Source organism: Cyprinodon tularosa, unplaced genomic scaffold (assembly GCF_016077235.1).
Source record: "Cyprinodon tularosa strain WSP-4 unplaced genomic scaffold, ASM1607723v1 ctg18, whole genome shotgun sequence".
Taxonomy (NCBI): domain Eukaryota; kingdom Metazoa; phylum Chordata; class Actinopteri; order Cyprinodontiformes; family Cyprinodontidae; genus Cyprinodon; species Cyprinodon tularosa.
In genome coordinates this window covers 256659-269161 of record NW_024038608.1, presented here as the reverse complement: position 1 = coordinate 269161, position 12503 = coordinate 256659, and the positions used below count along the sequence as shown (strand labels likewise).

General features: G+C 42.8%; 1 protein-coding gene across 8 annotated transcripts in view; it reads right to left on the bottom strand.

The window, feature by feature from the left end:
• Nucleotides 1-12503, bottom strand: part of LOC119781587 (nck-associated protein 5-like) — a 232522-nt gene that overhangs the window by 18100 nt on the left and 201919 nt on the right. For 6 of the 8 annotated variants that reach the window (XM_038282120.1, XM_038282121.1, XM_038282122.1 and 3 more), the window contains 5 exons: nt 10197-10385; nt 6338-9873; nt 5913-6018; nt 4202-4289; nt 246-515 (listed from right to left, as the gene is read on the bottom strand). In XM_038282120.1, coding sequence (XP_038138048.1) covers nt 246-515; nt 4202-4289; nt 5913-6018; nt 6338-9873; nt 10197-10385 — 4189 coding nt within the window. Of the gene's footprint in view, nt 1-245; nt 632-4201; nt 4290-5912; nt 6019-6337; nt 9874-10196; nt 10386-12503 lie in introns of those variants that run through there. The other 2 variants (XM_038282119.1, XM_038282126.1) reach the window with 2 other exon arrangements.

Sequence of the window (12503 nt, the reverse complement as noted above, 5' to 3'; positions counted from 1 at the left end):
TTCATCATATACAGTGTCAAGGCTTTATGATCTACAGCACAGATTACGTGCTTTTCTGATCTCATGAATGTTTTGTTTTTCCTTGTGGTGAGATCTAAGGTGAGCTTTTGATGCACGATCCACCCAATTAGCAGAACAAACAATGTTCTTTGCTTAGTCAGGGTTTTAATCAGGTGGGCCTTGAGCAGGAGATGCATTAGAGACGTCCCATATTTCCGGGAAGTCATCTGAGACGAACCACTGACCTGAGGAGGAGGGTTTGGGCAGGCGGCTCTGGATGTCTGGAACGTTCCTCCTGGTCACGCTGGGCTCGGAGGCGGAGTGGGCCATGCTGCATGTTTTAAGGAGGGAAGGTGCTGTTGCGTCGGATTGTGAGGGATCAGAGGTGCTGGCGGCCACCCCGTCCGGACCAGATTCGGATTTGGGGACGTGGCGGCCGCCGGCCCGGGTGACGGAGTCTGGGAGGGGGAAAGTGCCGATGCCGCTGTCCAGAGTTCGCATCTGGCAGCTCGAGCCTAGAGGGACAGGGAACGGAGTGTGACCACAACAACAATACGGGGGGGGGGGGAGCAAAAAGGAAGGACGGCTCAGAGTTACATGCAGCGGAAAGGGGGGGGAGAGAAAACGGAATCTGTACCAGATAAGTCAGAAAAGAGAAGCAAAAAAAAAAGGATCAGTGGAGCAACACAGAAAACCCACAGCAGGAGAAGCTGGATCCAAGTCATTATTGTAAGATCAGTGGCACATTACCCTTAAAGGCGATTCCCGACTCTGTTAGCTCAACAAACGACTTTAAGTTCTCAAAAAAAAATAAATAAAATCTCTATCTTTGAAAAGTTGTGAATATTTACTTAGAAAAACAACCAAAAGGACCAATAAGATTCAAGGATTTGGTCCAGAGGGGTTGGATAAAATGCCATCACAGGTTAGTCTAGTGTGCACTGGTTGCCCCTCTTTGCTACCACCCTGGGCCGCAGCCCATATGCTATTCAGGGAGATTCTATCTATAGGTGGACTGAAAATCACCAGAAAATATTCCTTACTAAAAAAAAAATGTGACTTTAAGGGTTCAAAATGACTGTATTCATTAAATCAGAGACTATAGGTGGTTCTAAACAGGGGACAACCGGGGCCAGTGCCTCTTGTTGAACTGGGCCCCTGTACTGAAGACATAAAAAATAAACTGATGATACATATTTTTATATACACTAGAATAAAAACCGTTACTTGGACCAGCTTCATTTTTTATTTTAATCTTAAGTCTAGAAGTAGGCCGATATAAAATATTTCAGGTAATATTTGCATCCTTGGTTCTGTATTAGCCGATACGCATATGCTTTAACCGATTCATTAGGGCACCCATGCATGTGCGTGTTTTGCCACTCGCTCTGCTTGTTATTTTACTTTGCTAGATTTGTTAAATGTTTATTTTTGTTTAATAGGAGACTTTACTGAAAGTTGATCTCATTTAGTTATTTTTAAAGTTGTAAATAGAGGAAGAGAAGCAATATTGGCCTAACAAAATCGGCTACACATATGAAGGATTGGCCAAACTGATATTGATGTAATTAAATAAAAAAACAAGATATATCTGTGTATATTAAAATATTAAACAATGAACTCCTGCATTCTTCCCTTTTTTTTTGTTTCATTCTTTCGGTTGTTGTCGCAATCTAAAAAAACAACAACCCTGGCCCCACCCCGGGGCCCCTGGTAAATTAGTTCTAGGACTGCCACTGTCCTCGACAGAACCCCATAAAGTGATAAACCTTTCTGTTGTTAAAGGGATGTGTAATCCAACCTAAATTTATTACAGAAATAGACTAAACACATCTGCCCCTAAGGATTATAGCCTATTTTACACATCTAGAACTTTCTCCAATATCGGAACCGATATAAATGTCCAATCGGTACACCTATAGACTTCCTTAGAATCCTGGCATTTAATGAGGCATTACGGAAACTCTCCTCTGGCCTAAATTAACAAACTCTTCCTCCAGAGGAGCTGAAATATAAGAGAAATCCTTCTTTAATGGCGTACAGCCAAACAATACTGCCAAGAACTTCACTGTAAGAAGGAGCCATAGATTACACAGCTGGGTAATTGAATGCCAAACCTGGCAGTTCAAAATGCCCTCTATATCCCAACTATAACAAGGTCCACAGTAATTCCACCCAGCGGCTAAAAAAACAACTGGACGTAATCTAGTTTTTCATGAGCTCCCTATCACTTCTGTACACAAGCCGCAGGCTGTGTAGCTGATATCTTCAGCGCGCGGAGTAGTGAGGAGGGACTACCTGCGATCCCCTGAAGCATTAAGCTCCATTGTCACATATTAAACCAGAGTCTGCTGCTCCTTTAGTCTTAACCTTGAAAGTAAATTTCAAAGCCGATAATTTTATTGTTCTTTTATGAGGAAAAAAGAAAAAAAAAGAAAGATGAAAAAGCCACCTGGAGGCAGGTTCTTCTTTAAACGTTTCTGACCCAAGCCTGAATTGGTCTGGGATCATGAACTGATGGAGCGTAAACTATTTATATGATTGATGTGTTTACCTGCCGTTAGGTCGTTAGCGTTTGTAGAGAGGCGGCGTTACGGCAGGGCCGCGGAGCCACGTTTAATTCAGGCTCTATGGGAAGGATTGGAAATGAACCTGTTAGAGTAAGCTAGCCTGGCAGCAATAATCTGCTGGAAAAGATTAATAGATTTTAAGCAGTAAGGAACTGGTATTTAAAGATAGTCAGTCCAAAAAAACATCCTTGATCAACTTTTACACCATAAATGATCCTAAAATGTTATTGGAAATGATGGAGACCAAGGAACTCAAGAAAAACGAACTAATTAACTAAGAAATGTAACTAATTCCACTAATTATTATTTTAATTTTAATTATTATTCTTTACTTTTAATCATATTTGGACAAATTAAGTTTTTACACATTGAAAAAGGCTTGTTGATAGTGTTTTTATTTGTTTATTAAATAATTGTTTTGTTCATTTAGGGATATTTTCTTAATAACTTGTCATAATATGAAGTTATTTATGTTTCCGTTTATTTTTTATGTATGTATATTTTCAGTCGCTAAATAGGTTGTTCATTTATTATGCGTGTATTCATTTAAACATAATTTATTTTTTTATGGTGGCATTTTTTATTTTATTTTCATTTAATCATATACTTGGCGTTTTTTTTTTTAGTACAGTGATTTTATTCTTTGAGAATATTTATTTTTTCTTCATCATTTTAAAATATCTTCCTAGAGAACTGCGCAGTAGGAGAGCAGCGAGTGTGAGCAGCGCCACCTACTGCCTGGGAGGAGTTAAACTTGCAGCTAACGCCCTTAAGTCTTCTTAACATACTAAGCAAGAGAAATGGTATTTGTTTTTGTTCTTAAAGTGGCAGGAACAAAAAAAAAGCTTATTTATACTCCAAAAGACGATCAGCTACCGAATTCTGACCCAACAAGAAACAGATCACTGAAGCTCTTTGATAGTGGACAGAGAGCGAGCTGAAGAGAACAGGCAGAGAGCTGGATGAAGAGGAGCAGACGGAAATTTTTTAGCAAAACACCAGAGTTGGCTCTAGACAGGAGGCAAACGGGCCAAGGCCCTCGCTGGAGATGCACCGATTAGCTGATCGTGATCCCAATTTTTCTCCTAACATAACAGATTACCTCAAATATATTAAATTTACTTTAAAAATTTGATCAAACATGAACCATAAGAAAGTAAGAAACAAAAAACAAACCACCAGACTTTGTTTCCAAGTTTAAAGACGTTTCCCTTCCTTCCATTCAAAATGTCAATTCCAAACTTTATAGAGTAGCCCAACAAAGCCTCATTATGGCTTAGAAAACATGCAAATTGAACCGAAAAAACAGGTCCACCCCTTAGTAATGGGGAGGACATTTTTTTGAATGACTATGACCTGGATGACTTAGAATCTTCACCAGCACATAAGAAAGTAAAAAAATATATATATATGTTCGGGATAGTTATCGGGATGGTTATATATGAATGATCTAAAAAGGTTTTTTAATCAGATTAGATAATAAGTAATCTCCTAGTGTTACACAAAGCATTTTAAAAAGCTAAAGAATGTATATAATAATGTAGAAAAATGTGTTGCAATGCAACAATAAAGCCATGAAGAGAGAGATGAAAACTGTAGTGAGATGAACCCAAAGCCGTTGATAATCCTACCTATCATGTGGTCTTGACAGGTGGAGTCCGGCATGTGTCCATCCTCGTTTTCGACCTTCAGACTGATCTTCTGAGTCATTAGAAGGGTCTGTAATACGAACAAACGCCCCATAATGCTCACAAAACCTTCAAAAGATCTCTGGATCACACAGACATTAAAATAACCGACATATGAACTAAAATTAAGGCCCTGACTCAATTCATTAATGACTTTTAACTTTGTTTTGTGGCAAGAGAAGCAGGTAATTGTTCTTTTTGTCTCCCTCTCTCTCTGTCTAATTGGGCTACGGGGGGGCTTGTCGGTCATAAAGTGGAGCACTTTTGTTGAATTTCTGTAGGGAGCAGATAGTGCGCTCAGAGGATGCTTTTAAATGACCCTTTTGTGGAGAGGAGTGCCTGCGATAAACGGCGCCTCGTGTTATCGCTGTTCCACATCAGTCTGGATTAAATTTCCCCCATTATGCCCCCTCCTCTCATCAGATGAAATGGCTCCTTCTACGTCCTCGCTCCTTTTAAAGCTTTTCACTAATCCTTCCTTACATATCAACAGACAACAACGGTTATGTAAATTTGATGCAATTTTAAACATGTTCGTACTCAGCCCCTTTCATTTTGATACCTCTAAATAACTATTACACATTGGAAAAAACAATGGGAAGAAACTCATAACAAGTCCAAATTATAAATTTGGCAGGTTTTGATAAAAAAATTAATTGTTTTCCCCTAAGTACATGTTTGCTGTAGAGAACAAATACAGTTCATCATATCATCCCTACTGTGACACATGGTGGTGGCAGCATCATGCTGTAGGACATATCTGCACTTTGTTGTGTTTTTTATGTTAAAACCACCAACTTATGTTTATTATTGATACAGTAATGTAGAATGGAGCAGAGATAAAAAGATATTTGCTATTTACCTCATCTTTAAACATGACTCCACAAAATAAAAAATCCATTAAACCAAACTGGCCTTAAAAATGAACATGATTAGTAAGGGGGAAAAAATACTGTAAATCTTCCCAAATTTACTATCGTAATGCTAAAGCATGGTGGTGGCAGCATGAGATGTTTTCCATAAGATTGATGAAGCGAAAAACAGGAAACAAACTCAAACAAGAAAACCAAGAGTTACCCTCTAAGAGAATTACCCCTAAACGTGAACAAGGCACATTTTTTTGTCTTTCTCCCGCAAGAAATAAATGTGGAAATTTTATCAAGCTCGTTTTATGGCATCAGAAAAGCAGATAATATCATCCGTTAGCCGGTTCCTCTAGTCTGTTTAACTCACTGAGGCAGACCTTGATTCTACGGAGCGACCTTGTATTGTTGTCAGAAAATATTTCAGTAAAAGCCATTAAATCTTATTGTTTAATTCTACTAAATGGGTCTAAATACTTTCAACAATTGTACCCGTTTGCTAAATGAAGGCTAATTTAAGCTTCGGATTTGCTCATCCTTGTTGACATTCCACACATCAGCCTAAGCTGAAAAAAAACATAGCAAAATAAACAGGAGATGTTTTGTACAGTAGGCTGAGTCAGAACACAATGTAAATCAATAGAGAGCCTTCCGGGGATATGAAGCTGCAGAGGCGGATGGAAGTTCTGTTTGAGTGTGAAGCAAAAAGAAAAGCCTGTGGGAATTTGCATGTTAGCTTCTGTCCAAAACGTACAACTGCAACAAAAGTTGGCAGAAGTTTGCTCACTTACCGCTGTTTCAGTACAGATCTGCATGTCGGCCTTCGTTTCACCATGCTTCTTGGGTGTTGACATGGCCGGTGGTGAGGCTGTCACGCCGTTGACCTTCACAGCCGTCCTGCGAGGGAATGAGATGTTGGTGTTATGTCTGTCAGCTCCTTTATCAAGCCGAAGAGCTGATAAATTGCTGTAACCTGCTCTTATCATGAAAGCAAACAGACCCCTTACCCAAGAAACATACATGGAAATTTCTCATTTGATGTTAAACAGCCCCCCATTAAATGCTCTCTCTGTCAGATGGGATTCAAAGTGGAAAATCCATGCTGTGATAAGTATATGTGGAGCTTTTCTTAGCTTTAACATACCTTTCTCTGAGTTACATGAAAAGAGCTGATTTCAGTATCTGAACAGTTTGAGTTTAACAATTCTCTACCTACCTGCCAAGGAGGTCTTTGACGAATTGGTCTTTCCCGATGAATGCCGTTGTACATTGGATCTGACTGGTGATCTGACCCATCTGATTGTTGCAGTGGTCCATGATAGCGCTCAGCTTGTTGTTCATCTCAGACAGATTCTGTACGTCCTGGCTCTCTTTCTTTTTGTCTTTCTTCTTCTCTGGCTTGATCGGTTTTACCCCAAGGACAGAGCCGACCTTTAGGTCCTTCTTCTCTTCTTTTCCCTTTGGAGAGTCTGACTTTTTGCCACTCAAAGCTGGAAGCTTGCTTTTCCGGAGGCCGAACCAGTTTGCGAGAGATGGGCCGGTCTTTTGTTTGTGCTCACTTGCAGCTACCTTCTCCTGTTCTTGGGATTTTTGTAAGTTTTCCTCGATTCCCATCATGACTTTCTCTTCAATTGTGCAAGCTGTCGGGCTGATTTTCTGCTCCTCTGCATCAGATGGTTTAATCTGTGCATCCAACTGGGTTTTGACTGGTTCATTTGGACTGTTTACCAGGCTTTCCGTCTCTCTTGCAGGGTTTTCTGAACCATAGAAGGATGGATGGGAATGAAATTGTGGATGAGAGGCAACTTTTGGTTTCCGGATGTTATTGAAACTTGCCTTATCGCTCGTTGGCAGACTTCGCACCTCTTTATGAGATGGCGAGGTGACGCCTTCGCACTTAGAACCTAATTTAGAGTTTTTTTCAGGGAGGACATTGCTGCTGGCTGAAGCTGTCATGCCTCCATAGTGGCTCAGCCTCGTCCTGGGTGAATGGACCGGGCTCTCAGCTAACCCACCGGTGGGTACGTCCAAAGAACTTTGCCTCGAAAGAGAGTTTCCCCTCTCACCTGAGTTGGTAATGATCTGAGTCCGAATTTTCCCCGGCCCTTCAAGCCCATTGATGTTAGGTTTCTCCATGTAGTTGGTGCTGAAACTCTGGCTACGAGCTTTGGCGCCGTTCATTCCCAAAGCTGGTTTCAGGTGGGCTTTTGTCGTAACAGATATGGATCGACCAAAGAGTTGACTACTCCGTTTCCCCTTATCACAACCATCGCCTTCGACAGGCAACACAGTGATGGGCACTTCGTCTTCTTGTGCGAAGCACTGAACTTCCCCTTTCCCCTCTGTGGAAGACATCTTGGGTGGCAAATCAATACTGTACACTGCTTGCAAGGCGTCACACTGGGTCGAAGCATTTGAAGTCACGGTCTCCTTGGAGACCGAGTTGATATGATCTTTCTCTTGTTTACCTGGAACAGTGGGACTAGTCTTACTTGTTGGAGGTGATTTTAAAAAGGCTTTAAAACCCATTGGGATACGAGTCTTTGAGGCCTTTTCTGCCTGGTTAGGCGACGTAATATTAGAGGCAGGAGGGCTAGTTATGGCTTTACCATTCTGCGGCTCTGTCTGACACTGGGAGGAGTCATGGGAGGCTATGGGTAAACTTATCGAGATCTTTTGCACTGTCTGGCTAACATTTTCATGATCGGGTCCTTTCTTGATCGCAAATGTATTTTGTAGGGAGGACTCTCTTAGGGCACTGTAAGGAGGAGGGACATTCTTTGAGCTTCGAGGTGCATTATCAGGTTCGCGAGCACACCCTGAGTTTGCAGAAGGGAGGTAGTCTTTTGTTCGTTTCGAAGTGCCTTTAGTAGGAGTCTGAGTCACAACGGGGGACTTCTGAAGGTGCTGACTGGTTTTTTCCACCAGTTTCTGAGGTGCAAGTGCAGTCCCATAGCCTGCGTCCAAATCCAAACAGTCTTTATCCTTGATGGGTAAAGTGGTTTGCATATTTGGTGCTAATGAGGTGTAGTAACTTGGGGGAGGCCCTCTCCCAGTGGTCAGTGTGGATGGTTGAGTCACCCCTGTTTTATGTGCCTGAGGTGAACTTTCATAATTTGGTCTGATCAGTAAGGAGGTGGTGCGGCCCGGGGGAGGGGGAGGAGAGGGAGACCTGAGTTTATTTTTGCTAGGTTCACAGTGTTTGTCTCTGGTTGGTTGTTCACTTGTGTCACCATATTCCAAGAGCCTCTTTGGGAGCTGGGGGGAAGTGGAAGAAGGACCCTTACTCGATTCAGCCCTGTTGGAAAGCTTGGAGTTTACAGCCTTTGGACTCTGAGAGCTTGTTTGTGTTTTGATGAATCTGGATAGCTTTACTGTCGGAGAAGAAGGGGATTTCTCCTGATTGGAGGATCCTGAGTTTCCACTATTGCTTGGTTCAGTTGAACCTTTAGACACCCTCAGCGGTGACGCTGACGGTCTGTTACGACCAGGAATCTTTGAACCACTAGACTTGGAGGAAGCACCATCCTTTAATGGAGGGATAGACTGACCTTTACTTGCACGGATGCTTGGAGGTTTTATTAGTTTTCTCTGAGGCGTCAGCTGCAAAGACAGTCTTTCTGCACTTCCCTCCCTGCTATTGCCTGATTTAGCAGTCCAGGATTCACACGCCGAGGACTTTTCTGGAGATTCAAGAACGTTATAGTTTCTTGCATTTGCAGATATTTGTCTTGTTGGCCTCTCCTTTTGTACTAATTCTGCATAATTAGCTATTTTTTTGCCACCTTGATTTTCATCTGCTTCTGCTGAAAGCCTTTGGGGACAGAGCTCAATAGGTTCACCCTCTGCATCAAATATAGCCAGTATGCTTTCCTCTGACTGGGTGCACTTGGATGCTTGTGGCTCCTTCATCAGGCTAAAAGGTATGGTTCTCCCATCTGCAGAATGGGTGCGTCCCTGGTCTTTGCCCAAATATTTCTGCTTGAGGAGCTTGGCAGCATCCCTAGAGAGTCTTTTGAACTCCCTCTCTGCTTGCTCTGTTGACTGGTCACAGGACATCCGGACATTACCGCACTCAGATTTGAGTTCCTCGTGGTTGTCCACATCACAGAGGCGCTTGGGACTCTCTGGCTCAGGGGGGTTGAAATGAAGCTTTGATGGTTTACTAAAAGCTGATTTGTGCTCTCCATCCGAGAGAAAATTGTTGATGAAACTTACAAGCTTCTCTGGACGCTCTTTGGAGTCGCAGTTGGAACAAGGGTTTGTAACCATTAGTCCTGAAGAAGCACCGAGTCCAGTTCCACTTTCCTGCGTCCCCTCCCAGCTACATAAACTGTCCGAGATGCTGTGCGAGAGTCTCTTACAGTGAAACCAACTGTCCTTGGTGGGGATGTTATCTCGGCAGCTGGACTGTGCCAATTCATCATCGGCATCATCCGAATCGTAAAAGAACTGCTTGCTGCGAGCAGCGGAAGTCCTACTACACTGGCTGGGCTTGGAAACCCCTTTAGTTCCACTCTTGATACCCAGGGAATAGATACCCTCATTGGAGTTCATGCAGTCTTTGTACCCTGATCTGGACACCTTTGAAGAACATGAGGAACTCCTGTGTTTCCTCCTCTGAAGCTTCCTGAGTCCCTCTAATATGTGGCTCTCCTTGCATCTTGTGGGTCGTTGCTCCTCTGCGGGAGCGCAGATGTTACTCGGAGCTGATGAACCCAAACTCAGCCTCTTCTCCCACGTAAGAGAAGACTTTAAGGCAAAAAGAGAAAAACACATGATATAATTACTAATTTTTAGCATTTCTTTCAATGTATTTCAACAGGATTTCTTCTGGGGGAATTTTTGTAAGGTTTTGGTTAGACAAGTAAAAATAGCAAATCTTTATTTAACCTTAGAATAAATGTATTATTTATTTTAACAACTTCCCATGGGAAAGTTTTAAAAGTATTTCTAAGTCATGGTCATCAAACTCTTACAGGAGGACATGGGATTAATTAGGGCCTCAAATGAAAGGGGAACTTTGATGAGCTGCCACTTGTGATTGTTTTGTGGAACGGATGTTCAGGGTTTACCATTTTCCCACAGGAGCGTCCATCATTCCAGGTGTACGAGCCGCTGGAGAATTCACTGCAGGCGCTCGACAAGGATATCTCACTGCTGCTGCAGCTGCTGCGTGGGTAGATGGGCGGGGGCACAGTCAGACTCAGCTGGCTCAAACATTTTGCCACAGGGAGCCCAGGCTTTCCAGTTAACTGAACCTCCTGTAGGAAATATAAAATACTTTAGCGAACAAACTTTTCGAACAAAACCTCAATTGTTTATATCTACATTATTGGCGCAAATCATGCATAGTCTCAGTATGTCCAAAGATATTTGATTAATTTTAAGCCTTTAATTAACTCTTGTTTTTCTGGATTGAGTAAAAATCATGCATTTTTAGTGGAAGTTTGATTCTATTTTGTCTATTGAGGTTATCTTAAAGAGTTAAGAGATGTTTAACTTATTTAAAATGAATCTAAGTTGTGTGAATTCACCATTAAATAACTTTGTTTCATTGATACGTTCTGACAGCAGAAGCAATACGCTCTAAAAGGAGTAATGTCAAATGTAAAACTTTGTAGGAGCTAAGCCAACGTTAGCTTTACTGCTTAAAAACATACCTTTACATTTCTAATCAGTTTGCAGCTACTTTTATTTTTATTTTTATTTTATGCCCAGGATTGTGTTCAGGGTTCCCTCTAATTTTGCATGTGTCTAGTCAAACGACTACAAGATCCCCCAATTCCACTGAGGACCATTGTGAGCCACATCAGATGTGTATGCTAAGCTCAACTTATATATTACATACCTAATAAACCTGGAATCATAGCAAGTTACATAGCTTATTAAAAGCATGAGAGATTAAAGCGGCAATTTCTATCAGTGTACTTTTAGTACACTGATAGAAATGCTTGTTGATCATGAGATATGTCCTGCTTTGGCCACCTTTCAGACATAATGTTTTATTCACATTAAAATATTCTAATGTTTTGCTGTGGCCCTGTGACACAGTATAAATAATAATTTAATAACACAGTGTTTTTTAGCATTTCAACTAACATAATTGATATAAAAGTATAATAATTTGATTATTAATAGCCATACATTTTAAAAGACCTAATAAATGTTACAAGAAAAGAAACAAATCTGACATAAATTTGATTGATTTTTACATCTGTCTTTTTCACTTCTCCAATGGTTGTTTAAATATGAAACTTTGAGACGTTGACAGTTGTTTCGGCCTATGGGCCGAACGGCAGTACGGAGTACCAGGCCTTCTTAGCATCCCTGGGGAGGGTGTTAGAAAGCGCCCCTCCCGGGGATTCCATCATTCTGCTGGGAGACTTCAACGCCCACGTGGGAAACGACAGTGACACCTGGAGGGGCGTGATCGGGAGGAACGGGCCCCCAGCTCTGAACCCGAGTGGTGTCTCATTATTGGACTTCTGTGCAAGTCACGGATTGTCCATAATGAACACCATGTTCAGGCATAAGGATGTCCATCGGTGCACTTGGCACCAGGACACCCTAGGCCGAAGGTCGATGATCGACTTTGTAGTCGTATCTTCTGATCTTCGGCCGCATGTCTTGGACACTCGGGTGAAGAGAGGGGCGGAGCTGTCCACCGACCACCACCTGGTGGTGAGTTGGATACGCTGGAAGAGGAGGAAGCCTGAAAGACTCGGCAGGCCCAAACGTGTAGTGAGGGTCTGCTGGGAACGTCTGGTGGAGCCCTCGGTCAGAGACGTGTTCAACTCCCACCTCCGGGAGAGCTTCTCTCAGGTTCCGAGGGAGGTTGGAGACATGGAGTCCGAATGGGCTGTGTTCTCTGCCTCTATTGTCGATGCGGCTGCCCGTAGCTGTGGCCGTAAGGTTTGCGGTGCCTGTCGTGGTGGCAATCCCCGAACCCGGTGGTGGACACAGATAGTAAGGGATGCCGTCAAGCTGAAGAAGGAGTCCTATCAAGCCTGGCTGGCTTGTGGGACTCCTGAAGCAGCAAGCAGGTATCGTGAGGCCAAGCGTGTCGCGGCCCGGGCGGTTGCAGAGGCAAAATCTCGGGCCTGGGAGGAGTTCGGAGAGGCCATGGAAAAAGACTATCGGTTGGCCTCAAAGCGATTCTGGCAAACCGTCCGGCGCCTCCGGAGGGGAAAGCAGTGCTTCACTAACACTGTTTTTAGTGGGTGTGGGGAGCTGCTGACCTTGAAGGAGGATATTGTCGGGCGGTGGAAGGAATACTTTGAGGATCTCCTCAACCCGACAGACATGCCTTCCGTGGGGGAAGAAGAGACGAGGTGCTTGGGGCTGGGTTCGTCCATCACCCAGGCTGAAGTCACAGAGGT